The 16,154-nt window shown below is 41.5% G+C and overlaps 2 protein-coding genes across 3 annotated transcripts; both read left to right on the plus strand.

Moving 5' to 3' along the window:
- The first annotated feature begins 289 nt into the window (after positions 1-289).
- Positions 290-2,884, plus strand: gdf3 (growth differentiation factor 3). Of its 2 annotated transcripts, XM_057344438.1 has the most exons (3): positions 1,103-1,157; positions 1,396-1,504; positions 1,877-2,884. In XM_057344438.1, exons 2-3 carry the CDS (start codon positions 1,441-1,443, stop codon positions 2,701-2,703), a joined length of 891 nt encoding a protein of 296 aa, XP_057200421.1. In that variant the 5' UTR covers positions 1,103-1,157; positions 1,396-1,440; the 3' UTR covers positions 2,704-2,884. The 2 variants fall into 2 exon arrangements, with proteins under 2 accessions (XP_057200420.1, XP_057200421.1); XM_057344437.1 differs by lacking the exon at positions 1,396-1,504 and having other exon boundaries at positions 290-1,157.
- Positions 2,885-3,314: 430 nt separating this feature from the next.
- On the plus strand, positions 3,315-7,210 carry bmp2a (bone morphogenetic protein 2a). The gene is made up of 2 exons (XM_057343917.1): positions 3,315-4,422; positions 4,882-7,210. The coding sequence occupies exons 1-2, from the start codon at positions 4,092-4,094 to the stop codon at positions 5,724-5,726; spliced, it is 1,176 nt and encodes a 391-aa protein (XP_057199900.1). The 5' UTR covers positions 3,315-4,091; the 3' UTR covers positions 5,727-7,210.
- Positions 7,211-16,154: the final 8,944 nt, after the last annotated feature.

Below are 16,154 nucleotides of genomic sequence, written 5' to 3' on the forward strand. Positions count from 1 at the left end.
TAATATACTGTATTTCCTTACTTGCCTTTCACTTTTTTATTCTTTAAATTTAATAAAATAAAATAAATTTTATTTTATTTTATGATTTCTTGTTAGTTTTTGTGTAATTTATTTATCACATATCTACAGTAGAACACACACTTTACACTTTATTTAAAAAAATAAATAATTCTATGTCATATTATCAGATTTCTGTCGTTCTGTAGAATCTGTGTTTTTCACTGCGGGATTCATGGGCTGGAATGCAGCTCTGAGTTCAGCCAGGAATCTGCTATCAGGAACGGTTTAATGGTGTCTGAAGGATTGTGTGTGATGAAGAACATGCTGCTGTGATGCTGCAGGAAGATGCTGAACAGACCTACACATGACGGTTGACATGACTTCTGCTGACACACCATCAATCAACATCACACACGCACACGCACACACACTCAAATCAGAGAACATTCACATTTTGTCTAAATCACATTTATTGGTTTATTCTCTTTCCATTTTTAGATTTCTATGTGTGTTATTTCTTGTGCAGTGTTATTTTAATAAATACTGTGGTACATAATTATCATTGTATTTACTCCAAAAATAACACATTGCGCGTGTCTAAAATCATGGTATTTTCATGGTGCGTGCTCAAAGAGTGACTAATGAAGTCTCTGCCAAAAAGTGTAAATGCTAAATGTGTGTTTGTTGTGTAAATGGAGGTAAAGCAGAAAGTCAATCAGATGTCATCTTCTGAACATCAAAGGCTCTTAACAACTAATTTACATACGCGTGTGATAACCCCTCCCCCTTCCAGACTGGTCTGTATCTCCACCAATCAACTCACAGGTGTCAATCATCAGTGGTTTGATCAGGAGGTTTTATAGAAAGCTCAGGACAGACGCCTGTCTTCTGTCTGCTTCCGTCAAAGATGTTCTTCAGTGTTTTAACAGCGGCACTTCTCTGTGTTCTGACTGTGAAAACACGAGTGGAGAATGTTCACGCTCAAGAGAAGTTGTTCTTAAGCTCGATGGGCCTCTCGAGTCCACCCAAACCATCAGCTCACAGTCCCGTTCCCTCTCTGCTGTGGAAGATGTTCGAGAGCTCTGACCGGAGGGATTCATGTGTGGTGTCCGAGTACGGCGTGCGAGGGAATATTGTGAGATTCATTCAGGATCAAGGTGAGCTTCATTGACACTTCTCTGCTTAAACAGCATTACACTGTTGTGTTTATTACACATCACAAGTGAACAAAGGTTCTGCATTTGAATGTTCTTGTGTTTTGTAAAATCTACTAAACAGGAACATCCAGGAAGTGATGTCAGTTGGGGGGGACTGCAAAAATGTCAGTCAGTATTGGCAATGCATTGAATTCTGTGTTTCTAAAAATGTTCTGTTTATTGTCATTTGTGTTGAAAGGTGAATCAAACTCCTATGAACTGGAGGTCAATCCCTCATTGAGCCATGGAAACTCTCCTGCTTTTCATACAGATGATGGATTCATTTTGTTCTTGCCATTTAACTCATAGTAACTTTTGTAGACATGAAATGTTTCCTACTTGAGATGTATTGGATTCATAATCTTTGTCATTTATTCACTTTCAAGTCGTGTCGAACCTGTATGAGTTTCTTTCTTCTGCAGAACACAAAAGGAGATATTTTGTAGAATGTTGATAATCAAACTCCATTGACTTCCATTGTGTGAACACAAAACCACTTGAGGCATTTCTCAAAATATCTTCTGTTGTGTTCCACTGAAGAAAGACTCGCATACAGTTTTACAACCACACGAGGGTGAATAAAAATGTAAAAAGCCTTTTAGGTGTGTTCAGAAGGTGCTGGGGTCTCTATCGGGATTCAATCATTTGAAGCATAAACTGTGTTTTTCTTTTCCCAACAGGTCGTCTGATCTCTGCACCCACCGGCCGCTGTTTTTACTGCGTCAGAAAGCATCTGTTTTTCAACATGTCAGCGCTGGAGGATGTTGAGCAACTCTCTTTTGCACAGCTGGAAATAAAGTTCAAACAGGATCTCTCTCACCTGGGCCGGCACGTGTTCGGTATGGCCCTGTACAGAGTTCTGAAGACCACACTAAAGGGAGTGACTCACGAGTCCAGCCGTAAATTACTGCAGTCTCAAACGCTCGGATACGACGCGCTCGGCTCCGTGCGTTTCAATCTGACAGAGCTGGCTGAATCCTGGAGACAACCGGCTAAGAATTATGGGATGCAACTGGAGCTGCAGGCGTCACACAACCTGCTGGATGACGACGCGTTCGACGCAAAGGGCGTGCGCGCGGGTGTCCCTATCCCAGAGTTCTCAGCATCTCTGGTGGCAGTTTCGTTGAACCCACACCAGTGCAGGTCCAGAAGAAAAAGAAGTGCCTCGTATTACCCGCCGGTGACCCCCAGTAATGTGTGCAAACCCCGGAGACTTTACATCGACTTCAAAGACGTGGGTTGGCAGGACTGGATCATTGCGCCGCAGGGTTATTTGGCTAATTACTGCCATGGAGAATGTCCCTTTCCTCTGAGCGAGAGTCTGAACGGGACTAACCATGCCATTCTGCAGACTCTGGTGCACTCGTTCGATCCCAAAGGAACCCCTCAGCCCTGCTGCGTTCCCATCAAACTGTCACCCATCTCCATGCTGTATTATGACAACAATGATAATGTGGTTCTCAGACATTATGAAGACATGATTGTAGATGAGTGTGGATGCAGATGATGATGATGATGATGATGATGATTTTACACGCTTTTAATGTCCTATGATTCATTGGAGTTAATTATGGTTTATAAAGATAATGTCATGGTAGTGGGTGAATGCACAAACTCCGTTTTAAAATGTTATTTTTCAATACATTTATGCAACAATCAAGTTTCTATTTCAAATGTGAAAAAATGGTTTTGACGTTATATAAAATATATAAACACAATCTTCAGTGATGTCACTTCTTTAACAGCAATCGTTGTTGCGCGTTTTCTCCACTGGTTGGCGCGCTGTGTCTGAATTTGAATCCTGGATCGCGAGTGAAAGATTACATTTATACGGTTAGGACTTTAAATTAGTTTTAGGCGATTTAAATCGCACCAATATCAATTAACATGCCTAAACCATTTAGTGCCCTAGTTTATCCATTTCACTCAATAGAAAAACAATGATTTTTTTCTATTATTGACTGTCACTTAATTCCGATCTCTCCAAAGTGCATTAGACCGCATGGCCGGGTAGATGGCTCGTGAGTTCTGTCAAGGCACCAGAGAGTTAAACGTAAAGACACGTGAATAGCGAGAGAGTGAGCGTTTGCGTGTGTGTGTGAGAGAGAGAAGAGTTCCTGCTACACACTTGCGCACTGCGCGTAAAGGACAGACGTATCCAAACCCTCGCCTGGACTTGTTTCGGACTTCTCGTCGTTTCAAAGGAACGCTTTTTTTCCTGAATGGACTTTTTATTACGTGTGTAATTGTCTTTATTACAACCACACAACACCTACGAATAGGTCTTTGTGCAGCAGTGACGGTATGTGTGTGAGAAGAGGCGGGCGTTATTGTGGATATATTCTACTATTTTCTGCTGAAGTCTTTTACATGGATCATTATTAACGGGAAATATAAAGAGCACGAGCATTATATAAAGTCAACATTGATCATCTAGTGCGCCATGGATAGAGAATAAGAGTTTCGCGTCGTGCGCATTTGGAGTTGTAGCCGGACTTTATTTGGAGATCCTGCAATTGTACACTTGCGGGGAAGGTTGCAGATGCACCGAGGAGCTCTATATCCATCGTTTGGAGTATTGCTGATGCGCAAAACATCTCAAGTGTGGGCTGTTTTATAATTATTTTGAGCGCGTACTTTTTATGGTTTCCGCGTTTACTGGCTTTAGATTTGACGCTGTAATATTATGACTGACTTTCACTCATGGACTCTTTGCTGTCCAAATGGATCTAGCGCAGGTCTGCATTCCTCAAAGCGGCTCTTAATGTGGCTGTGAAGCATGAGGGATATTCCAAACTCTTAAAATGGCTCAAACAAACGCGGAACATGGTGACATCTTCTGGCCTGAGCCCATCTGATCTCGTTTTCGGCTGATCTGTCAGGTTTAGTGTGACCATGGTCTCCCCCGGCTGCGCTCTGATGGTTCTGATGGTCACTCAGGTGTTCTTTGGAGACTCCAGCGGACTCGTTCCTCGGGTCGATCGCTTCTCGCTTTCACCGGACGTCTTGCATGCGTTTGAACTTCGGCTTCTGAACATGTTTGGACTCAAACACAGACCCGTTCCCAGCAGGTCTGCGGTGGTGCCGCAATACATGCTGGATTTGTACTCGATGCACTCGGCGAACGCGGAGCAGAGCACCGGCAGTCGAGCCAAAGTGTCCGCGGGGAAAACGGCCGAAAGGTCCGCCAGCCGCGCGAACACCATCAGGAGTTTCCACCACGATGGTGAGCGCCTCCTCCATTCTTATCAGCTTTTATCCTTCATTTCTGTCAGGAACTGAGATTAGCAGTAGAGCAGGATATAAGACTGACATGACAGCTCGTTTGTGTGAACTCCCGTGTTGATCGAGAGCATTTTCTCAATTCCAGCTGTTTCTTGAATGGATGACAAGAGTTTTATTTGCCTTGTCAAGCAGCTACAGGTGATCTTCCACTTATCTTAGTCTGTGTGTACAATAATACTTGCATAACAAATAGTTCAACTGATGGATATAGAAAGTTAAGAGATACACAAAACATGCACTGATTTTACCCGAGTTTAACAGAAATCACAGCGGGACTTTAAAATGAAAGGTGTTGAATTTGTGGTACCTCGCAAATCACGGAACACTGAGAATTTTTTGTTTTGTTTTAAACAAGTTTGCGAGAGTTTATTGTAATTGATCCAAATGTCATGTCTTTCAGAGTCTGCGGAAGATCTGTCCTGTTCCAGTGGAAAAACAACTCAACGCTTTCTCTTCAACCTGAGCTCGGTCCCCAGCGAGGAGTTCGTCACATCGGCCGAGCTGCGGATATTTCGAGAGCAGGTGATGAAGTCTCCGGCCAACGGCGGCACGGGACACCACCGCATCAACATTCTGGAAATCATCGAACCTCCCGGGACCTTTAAAGAGCCCATCACCAGACTCCTGGACACCAGGCTGGTTCAGGACAGCTTGAGTAAATGGGAGAGTTTCGACGCGAGTCCTGCCGTCCTGAGGTGGACCGCGGACAGACACCCTAACCACGGCCTGGCGGTGGAAGTGGTTCACCCGGACGGCACGCAGGAGGATTCCAAACGGCACGTCCGCATCAGCCGGTCCCTGCACGACAGGGAGGACACGTGGCCCCAAATGAGGCCGCTGCTGGTGACCTACAGCCATGACGGGAAGGGCAACGTGCTTCACTCCCGAGAGAAACGGCTGGTACGGACAAACAAACAGAGGAAGAAACACAAAGCCAACTGCAGGAGACACTCACTCTACGTGGACTTCAGCGACGTGGGCTGGAACGACTGGATAGTCGCCCCGCCGGGTTACCACGCATTTTACTGTCAGGGGGAGTGCCCGTTCCCTCTGGCGGACCACCTGAACTCCACCAACCACGCCATCGTACAGACGCTGGTGAACTCGGTGAACAACAACATTCCCCGGGCCTGCTGCGTGCCCACGGACCTGAGCCCCGTTTCACTGCTCTACCTGGACGAGTACGAGCGAGTGATCTTAAAAAACTACCAGGACATGGTGGTGGAGGGCTGCGGCTGTCGCTGACTTTACAGACGCTTTCGATTTCCCAGTACTCAACTTTATTTATAATAAAGTAAAACGCATATTTTGGAGAAGTATATAAAGATATATTTATGTTCACTATTGGGAAAATAAATATTTTAATCAGAGTCGAACTCGCATGTTCCGAGCGTTCATTAAATAACATGCAGCTGGGAAGATGTAGGATGAGAAAGAAGAATGGCATCAAGGGTTTGTATGAAGCAGATGAGAGTGAAAGTGAAGTGACCTATTAGTCAGATATGGTGACCCATACCCGAAATGTGACCTCTGCTTTTAACCCATCCAGAGAGTAGTGAACACACGCACAGCAAGTGGTGAGCACACGTACACCTGGAGCAGTGGGCAGCTATCACTGCAGCGCCCGGGGAGCAAGTAGGGGTCAGGTGCCTTGCTCAAGGGCTCCTCAGTCGTTACCCGCCGGCCCTGGGAATCGAATCGGCAACCTTCTGGTCACGAGTCCCACTCTCTAACCATTAGGCCACGACTGCCCTTGCAAGTGCAGTGCATGATGGGAGTTCAGTTTCAGTGTAGTTGCAGTAAATGTGAATTGATGTGTTTACAGGTAGTTGACACTGAACGCTCAGGAGAGCCTCGCCGAACGAGCTCTTGACACAATGAGTGAGTGTAAAAGTGATTTCCTCCAGCTTTATATTGACTCTCGCTCATTCACAAGAGTTCTATTACAGGCATCAAGACACACGGGTCATTAAACCTCTCAAAATAAAGACTACACAATGACAAGTGTTCACACCACTGCTTCACAAATACTGTAAGAAAACTTTTCTTTAGTTACTCATTTGTTTGATGAGAAACTGTGTTTTCTCATTTAGAAATCACAAGCAGCAGTGAAATTCAGCACACCTCAGATCAATCAAGACTCAAGAGTCAAATGTCTAAGACAAAAACATACATGATTTTATTTCCATCAGTCGAAACTTTATTTCACAGTTTGCTGAACTCCACCACACTGCTGGTGTGTTCCAGTGTTGGGTGTAACTAGTTACTAAGTAATTCTTTACTATAATTGAATTACTTTTCCCTTGAAAAAGTAAAGTAAGGGATTACTCAGATTTTTCTGTAATTTGATTACAGTTACTTCTGATGTAATTGAACTGTGTAATACAGTATATTCAATAGTGAAAATCAAAGTGATAGTGATAATCAAAATTATAAGTCTAAACTTTAAAATGTATGCTTCAATGTATCTTTCTCATATTTATATACTTAGGTCAGTGAACAAGAATAATTTCTGTAGTTATTTATTATTTATCCTTGAAACAATTCTAATCAAGGTTGATGTAGGATATAGAAAGTCATTAGTAATAAGTAATTAAATACTTTTTGGAGAGAGTTATTTGTACAGTAATTTAATTACACTATTGAATATGTTACTAGTAATTAATTACATTTTCAGACTAACTTACCCAACACTGTATGGAATGCCGATTAGAAATAAAACTATTTAAAATGTGCATTAAAAATTTATTGTTCTATGTTTTAAAGCATGACAGTTTTAAATTGATCTATTTATTTATACATTTAAAAAGATTTTTCTAATTGATTGTTTTATTGTTCAATTAAACTACATTTTAAAACAAATCAAATAAAGCATTTTAAATAAGTCTATTAATTTCTCATTTTAAGAAGTGATTTATTTCTTTACACTTTTATGTTTTAATTATTAAATTGATCAATTGATTCGTCATTTTATTTCTAATCGGCACTCCCAGTCCTCCATAACACTGGTGTGTTCTGACTTGTTTTGTATGGTGTTCTCTGTGGTTTATGGGTTCTTACTGGTCCAAATCCAACCCGGAGAGGGGCAGTCTCTGTGATATTCTCGTTCATAGGTAAACCCTTGAGTCCCTTCTGTAATGAAGATTAGATGTCAGAAGAGGTTTTTTAATCATCAGCTGGGTGAAATTTACACACGCATTCATCCTACATAGTATTCAAAATTAGAACGAGTTTGTCCCAAATCAGAGCGTATTGAAATGAGCATCCTTTAAAGAACCTGGGTGAGCTACTGTTTCCAAAGCGCAGATTCACAATGCATCCATCTACATTACCCACCGTTCATAGAGAGAGGGAGGAGTTTAGCACACCGAATTAAAGTCCTTGTGAACCGGGAGTTGCGATCGTTTTTACTTCCGTATTCTGACACATTTCAGAGTGAAAAGTAATATCAAAGGAGAAAATTAGTGGGCGTGGCTTGCGTTTGTCACGACGAATTGATTGGATGTGTAAAAACAGCTGTTGCATTGATTTGAAATGAATCTGGCAGCAGACTGACAGTTGAAGGGGAGGAGTTAACGGATGCTCCGCCCAAGCCGTCTAATTTAGGTCATTTGAAATGGATCGTCATTTCAGGGCGGAAGTGCATTTTCAGGTTTTAACTGAAGATTATGAGAGCACACGCATTTAAAAAGAAAGTGACCCACATTGATAAACTATTTACTATAAACGCTGCAATATTTCATGAAAAAATAAGAATTGTCATTTTGAATTTCACTGGGACTTTAATACATTAAATTATACAGTAAACATGACATGAGAAATAATGAATAAAGATTTGATATGAAGTGTGATAAGGAGTTTTATTTTCTTGTTAATGATCACAATGTTGTGTAGGCAACATCCATCACTTCAGTTTCACGCTGACATGTCCCAGAGTTTGCACTCACAAATATATACAGTACGTTCCAGTATGAAAAACAGTATATACTTTTAGGGCAAGGTCAGGAACTGGGATGCAGCACAGACCGACCGGGTGATCTGAGGTGTCATTCGTATCTGTTACACACTCGAAAACTTCAACAAACACAAATTCAGGGCTTTGAAGTCAATACATGTAAGAACCATGTGTTGACTCTAAAGCTAATCTAAAGAAACTTCATAAGGTTGTCTTGAGGTTAAACGTACATCAGAGGAATCACAACATGACTTTCTTACGGATCATGAAGCAGAACTGTCTTGTCATCCAGAGGTTTTCCTCGAATGTGACGCGTTACGCACAGCTGCTAAAATTGCCTTGATGTTCATTAACAGTGTGGTGTCTGACTGCTGTGCTATAGGCCTTAAATATGAACACTTCTTCAAACGATGGTGTATGGTGTACAGATGTTTGAAGGCACACCCTGACTCGACACCTAAGACGGTTACCGGAGAGCATAAATCCACTGAAGTGATCTCCCAACGGTGTCCTGGATTCCCGTGGCATTCCTGAGATAAGGTGGTGAAGATGATTGTCTTTATGATTCATAATTGGTGTAGAGATTACGGTAATGACCGAGATAAGAACACAGGACGTTCCCATCTGCATCTTCTCTGTTGGGAGGGACGATAATCGCTCGCTTTCATGTGGTTCAGGCGGTTCACAGAGAAATATCGCTGACGGTGCATGTCGTGCCAGGTAAAGACCTTGACCTGACTGGAAAATGCTAAAGGTTTCTCCTTTTTTTTTACAAATTCATACACATCTGTGTTTCTCAAAAAAAAAGGCTACAGTCATGATGGGATCATAAAGAGCAGGGGAAAGAAATGCTAAATGCAGACAATAAAATATATGATGCACTGGGTTATGACATTTCATTGAGGGGGAAATAAATGCTTATCTCATATCGATGTACAAGGCAACACTAAAAATAAAAATAGAAGAACCGTTTTTAGCACCCTTTCTGACCTTCTCTAGCACCTTTAGTATAAAGAGAAAAGAGTATTGATGTCATGTCATTGACGTTATGTATTTTTAGTTAAATGGATCCAGCAGATGATCTGATTCAGCTTCAGGACCCAGACTGACAACCCAACATACAAAAAAGTGAACACATTTTATCGTGGGCTTCTTGACATGATAGATCTGCTTATATATGCAACATTTCATTTGCTGAATAGGAAAATTTGCCATTTTAGTTTGACATTGTTTTTATTTTGTTTTCATAGTGTTTCATTTTACATTCTCGCGAGTTTTGATGTTTGTTCTCACCTGCGTTTCATGTAGTTTCTTCTTTAGCCTTCTTTAAAGGTTATTTTTCAATGTAGTAATGTTACATGCAAAATATCTTAATACACAATTTGACTTTATAATACACGCCCTTAAATCGGAATATTATAACAAAATGCACTCTAAAAGAAAACACAAGAGAATTTTACAAAAGTAATTTATGTCTTTTGTTAGCTAAATTTCACATTCATAAACAAAAGTTTATTGGCTCGAAACCTCTATTTTCTTTGTTCAAAGTTGATCTAGATGAATATGTGGAAACTATCCGAAGTTCTACTAATTTGAAAGCTATGAAAACTGTGTCACCCTTTGTGATTTTACCTTATTTTTTTGGCAAGTCTGTATGTTTTTATTCATTTATTTTTATTTTATTCATATTATTATTTTTTATTGTGGTTACTTATAAGTGTTATACTTGAAAATGAATAATAATAATAAAATAAAAAAAGACGAGCATGTCATGAACAAATCATGTCACACGTATGTCGAATCGATTCGTTTGAATCATTTCGCGAATCCGTCTGAAAGATTCGTTCGCAAATCAGTTTGATTCTCAAGTTCTCGCGAGAGACCAACCGTGAGAAAGAACTGATTCTCGGACTTCGTGATCAGCTCACAGGGTAAGTGAGACGCTTGTTCGCTCAATCAAGACCAGACAATGTGTTAATTTAAACACTGTAAACACGTGTTTCAACATTCTGCTGACCTGCGAGTTTTTATCTCACCTGTTTACCTGACTAGACGCAAACCCAGCTAACAAAAATAGTTGCTGACGTCATTAACTTAAACGCTCCAATAACGATGTACACATTTTTGAGATCGTGCAGCAACGCCATATTATACTGTTGATAAATTGCTCTGTTAAAGTAACAGTAAGAAGGTATTTTTGATTACTCTGAGAGAACTTTAGAGACCGCTCTGAACGTTTCCTGTTAGCTGAAAAAAATAGCGTTCTCAGTTTAAAGGTAAATTAGCTGATTTATTTTGCTAGTACATACACCTGCTTACACAACACAGACCCTGTAGAACAGAAAAGCCCATTTGACTTGTGTCGGGTCACTGCGATAACGGTCCTTCAAACCTCCCGTGAGTCACGTGACCCGTGGCTGCACGTGCGCACATGCGACGGGCTCTCTGGAACACCAGCAGCAGGCCTTGATTTCAGCCGATTTTGATGGAGGGAATTTGTCCCGAAGCCTCTCATTTAGCTCATAACCATGAAGCAGGAGCTCATCTGGACTGCATTTGCACCGTAGGGGCCCGACCACAGCGCAAGGAAATCACAGAGCCAGAATTACTGCGCTGCGCAGGCGGCGGCCAATTGCTGGTATTTTTATTTACTTCGGGAGGCAACGTGTTCATTTATATGCGTGCAAGCATTAAACGTTGGACTCGCAAAGCCAGCACCAGAAAGGTTCTTGCCCGTGAGGGTATTAGACTCTCGCTCGCTTAAATGTTTCTTTGTGTTGCCCGAGTGTATAAACTTTGCCAGAGACTGTGGAAAGTCGTGATGCATTACAGCGTGCTCAGACGACGAGTGCCGCTGCGTTAATGACTCAATGAATGCAATAATGCATTGACTCATGCGCAGCTGCGAGCCGTGAAGATATTCTGATGTTTCAAAGACCTGCAAGTCCTGAACTCTCTCTAGATGCGCGGAATGCTTCTGGTTTTACTGCGTGTTTACAGGACAGAGGGCCATGTGGCCGCACAGAGCTCATGGTTTTACTGATGTCATGGCAACATGGCACAGTTCACCCCAAAATAAAATATCTGTCGTCATTTACTCCTCCCGTGTCATGTCAAACCTGTATGAGGATCTTTCTTCTGCAGAACACAAAAGAAGATATTTTGAAGAAACGACGCTGCACTCCATTGACTTCCATTGTATGAACACTGAGACATTTCTCAAAATATCTTATTTTGTGTTCCACTGAAGAAAGACTACATGAGGGGAATAATTCAGGATTTTTGGCCGAACTATCACTGTAGGATGCTTTTGTTTGTATTGCGTTCTGTAAACACGAGTGCTCTTTGGAAGTCATGTGTGATGCGTGTTTGCGTTCCAGCGGTGGCATGAGGGGCGTGGTTTGGTTCTGTATGCTCTCCAGGTGCAGAGAGATGATACAGGTAATTACAGAGGAAATTCCCTAACCACAGTGACACAGCACGCGTGTGTGTGTGTGATGATCTCTTACTGTGTCATTTGACTATTCTTACACATAAATCCTCAAATACCACCCTGTGCATGAGTCAAAAATGCCTAAACACACCCTTCAGCTGAAGTTAGTCAAAGTCACTCGTATTTGATGTGCCATTAAACCTGTGTGCTTCACAACATTTACATCACTGCTTTTCAGTCCTTTTATTTCTGCTCTATACAGTGGGCTCCAATTTTTCTTGTGTAATACAAATTTAACAAAAGTTTCACATGTTGGCATTTCCTTCTCAGGTTTTGAGATGTTGGACGATCTCAAAGGTTAGTCGTGTTTACCTATTCGCGTCAGGTCAAAGGTCACATTGTCTTCAATGCACGACTTTGGAATGTGATTCATTTCTATTTTAAGCGACGTGTCGTGATGATACACCGACTGGAGTTCACTCGCCTTCTAATTTGGTCGTTTAATGCAGACGTGCCGCAGGGAAGATAAAAGAAAGAGAGTGTGTGAATCACACGGTAGCGTTCATGTGAAGAGATCTGTGACGGGTACCATGCAGCGTGTTTCTCCTGTTCGGCTGTCAAATTCCCAGTGCCACTTTCCAACACAAACATCTGATGTCAAAGCGCCTCCATGGGAACATAAACAAATGATATACTAGAACATTTCTGTCACTGTGAAAATTTGGACACGCTCACTCAGTGAGAATCACACGTTTTATTGAGTTTCAAAAAGCAGGGGCTTGCCGAGACCCCAAAGAAGCTTTCAGAAGTGTGGGACGGTGTCCCGATGGGCTAACAACACCATAACAAACACAGTCGACGCTTCTCTGACAGTCAGCTGTAGATACAGCAGACCTGTAATTTCATGTTCCGTTAGTCGTCTCGGTGGAGATTTATTTTGTGTAAATACACACTTTACTTCAGCTGCCTCTCACCACCAGATGGCAACCATTAGTTCATCTGACCAAACACAAGCTGACATAAATACTTCTGCGGCGACCGCTTTGACATGTGCGAGCGAGAGTTGCGTTTGAATGCGTGAGGCCGTCCTCCGTGAGGCTTCCTTGAGTCATGATGGCCTGAGGTTTGTTCTGCATTTTACACACGTCAGTTCAGAAATAAACCTGTGCCTTTAAGCGTTCAAATACATGACCCTGAGCAGGATTGGCTGATTTATTTGGCCATTTAGGCTCTAAACCGTTAAAGGTGCAGTTTGTAACAATTTTGCAGTAAAATATTACCAGTGTTATATATTTTGTTCAGCCGAGTACTTACAATATCTCAAATGTTTCCAACTACTTGTAAGTCGTGAGAAAATCGCCATTCTAAAGAGTGACAAGGGGCTGTGGAGTCGCTCGTCAATGGCGTCATATCCGCGTCACCCTTTGTTACCGCCTTTATTGACGTAGAAACCGCATGACAACAGCATCGTGGACAAATGCGGAAGTAGTGTCTAGCGTCTAGCAAGCGACTAGATTGTTTCGAGCAGTCACTTATTTATGGACCACAATTATACGCAACATTTATAAAACTTTATTACTTCACCTCATCCGCTAACATGATTTCTCGTTCCCGTCTCATTGATGGCCATCAGCGGTGGAGTTGAAGACAACAGATCCCATCATTCCACGCTCCTTCACAGCGTCATCAAGCTACGCCATTGTTGTTGTTTTGATCGTGCGCCCTCTAGTGGCGGTTTTTACAAACTCTAGCTTAAAGTGTATAAAAAAGCATTTTTCTCCATCGATGGTTAAAAAATAGCCGTGCACTTTGATAAAATAAGTGTTTTTGTGAGTAGCATATAAACTGAAAACATTTCAATAAAAATGGTTGAACTAGTGGAGTTTGGCCGCTCATCTCAGGGGCCTAAATTTGATCTTACGATCATTTCTCAAAGTGCGTACATCGGACTTACAACGAATTTACGCAAAGAAAATGCGTGTACGCCTCTATCAGATGTGAAGTCTATAAATTGTGAAATTGTGCGCAGCTGAACAGTTTCAGATATCCACCTTTTAACAATGTCTAATTAATGTCATTAATAAATGAAATAGCACATGTCAACATCTAAATCCTTTATGAACAGCAAGAATGACTTATATTGCCAAAAACCTGCAGCACTCGGACAAGCAAAAGTGCGTAATCTGCACTTTTCACGTCAAAGACTGTTTTTATAAATATGAACGTTGCCGTGGATTTTGCTTACGCACGTTTTATAAATGAGGCCCCAGGTCTTTAGTGAAGGTTGTGTGTTCTTATAGTGTCATCATCCAATCAGTGTTGTTGTGATGTCATTTCCTGTGGCTCCGGACCAATGCATGACATGGAATTTAGTGTGACTGGTTGACAAATTTTGAAACCCATGAGCGAAGAGCTAAACAACAAACTCTAAGAAGAGATGCTTATCTCAACTTTATCCATGTATAACAGGATGGCAGGTACGTACGCGACTTCTTTTGATAGCCTATTAACAAACTCATTAATTGATTTTCCAAAAGCAAATGTTTATAACGTACAAACTGAGAAAACAGTAAACGGCACACGCATAGAAACCAAATGATATGAAAATGAATCCACGCGGCACAGCTGGGAACATTAACATGTACTCAACGCGTGAGGCATTTGTGATCTTGTCGCAGTGCATGTTATGTCGTCACGCACCCTCGTGCGATGATGAGGTCACGACGCATGACATCACCTGAGAAACACGAGACGGAGTGTTGTATGAGATGGAAACACACGAGACGAGTGTTATTTAATGCGAGATGAACGGCTGTGAGTCAGAGATTATTATTGTGGCTGATAGAAAATAAAGCTCTCGGGAGACACACCTCTCCTCTGTCATCATTAAAACAGGGCCTGGTTTCAAAGAGCTTTCATGTTCACTGGAGTTGGCATTGATGTCCGTCTCCGCTGGAGTTTCCCCTGGGAGAGAAACGCAGGCATCTTACACCCTGTTTTTGTGCCTCATTACACCACGTCCAGAGGCCTGATGGGAGGGACCACGTCACTGTCCCTGACCGCTGCTCCTGCACATTTACCCAAAAGTGTTAAGTCTCATTCCTTCTATAATAGACGACAACATTTCTTATGATGTCAGTCTGTGGACGTGCTGACATCTGCTGCGCTGAAAGGGGGCAGGTTTGGGTGTCAGATCACTTCTGTTTTCTTTTCATCTTATTTTGGTTTCCACAGGCTGAGCCCTGGGATGCACTGATGTGTAATGGTCGATGGTGGATTTGTAGACTTAAGAATCTTGATATAACCGTTATAAAGACACTTCTGATCTCACGCAGGGCTTGGTGGCATTGTACAGAAATACACCCTACATGAAAAATGACAATAGTGTACTTTAGTTTCTACTATAGTAAACTGTAGTAAATTGTAATGTACTGTAGTATATAACAGTAATTTTGTTAATGTATATTATAGTATTCTTTACCAGTCACTATAGTGAGAGTAAGTAGTATTCTTATATAGTATAATAGTAGTATATAAGTAGTAGTATAGACCGTTTCTTCAGTTACCTTCCTGTTTGTGTCTAATGATAAAACTATTTATGTTATTTAATTTATGTTAAGATTCATTTGTATTGTTATTTTACTGTACGGTAATTGTATTGAATAAACAATTTGTTGAATTTTGTTGTATGTAAATAAACGATTCGTTGAATGTGTGCTGTAGTTCGGTGGCATTTAAAGAAAGCGTGTGGCACACTGACATCTAGCGGTTGAGCTTGGTATCGCAGTCTGAATTCAGAATATTGGAGAGACGAGTTTAGCCAAGTAACGCTTCTTCTGGGTTTCTTTTGCTTGTTATCAGAAATAATCTCCAGGGCTCTATTGTTTGTGACAAAAGTGCGCATGCGCAGTAACGTTTGCTTATGTTGCTAAGATGAGACCATCTATACTGTAGTATATTATAGCAAATTATTACACTTAATGCACACCGCCATAATCATAATAGTGAGGTTCAAAAACTTTGAGAAAGCGTGTACATGTATCCTGTGTGTATGTAAGATGACATATTATATTTCACGAGCTGTCTTCCCTCCTCCTCCGAGTATCAGGGTGTTGTTGTTTAAGCTGTGAGTCAAGAGTCTGTTAATCGTCATTTCCTTTCCTAAGGAAGTCGTAATAATTCTAAATGCTTTACGTTTCTTGGTTCTGCGACGTTTTAATGGTGCGCTCAAGTGAGTTATGGGGTCTCCATCTGGGCCCTACTGTTTTACTAGCTCTTATTTGGC

Source organism: Triplophysa rosa, linkage group LG10, assembly GCF_024868665.1.
Source record: "Triplophysa rosa linkage group LG10, Trosa_1v2, whole genome shotgun sequence".
Classification (NCBI taxonomy): Eukaryota; Metazoa; Chordata; class Actinopteri; order Cypriniformes; family Nemacheilidae; genus Triplophysa; species Triplophysa rosa.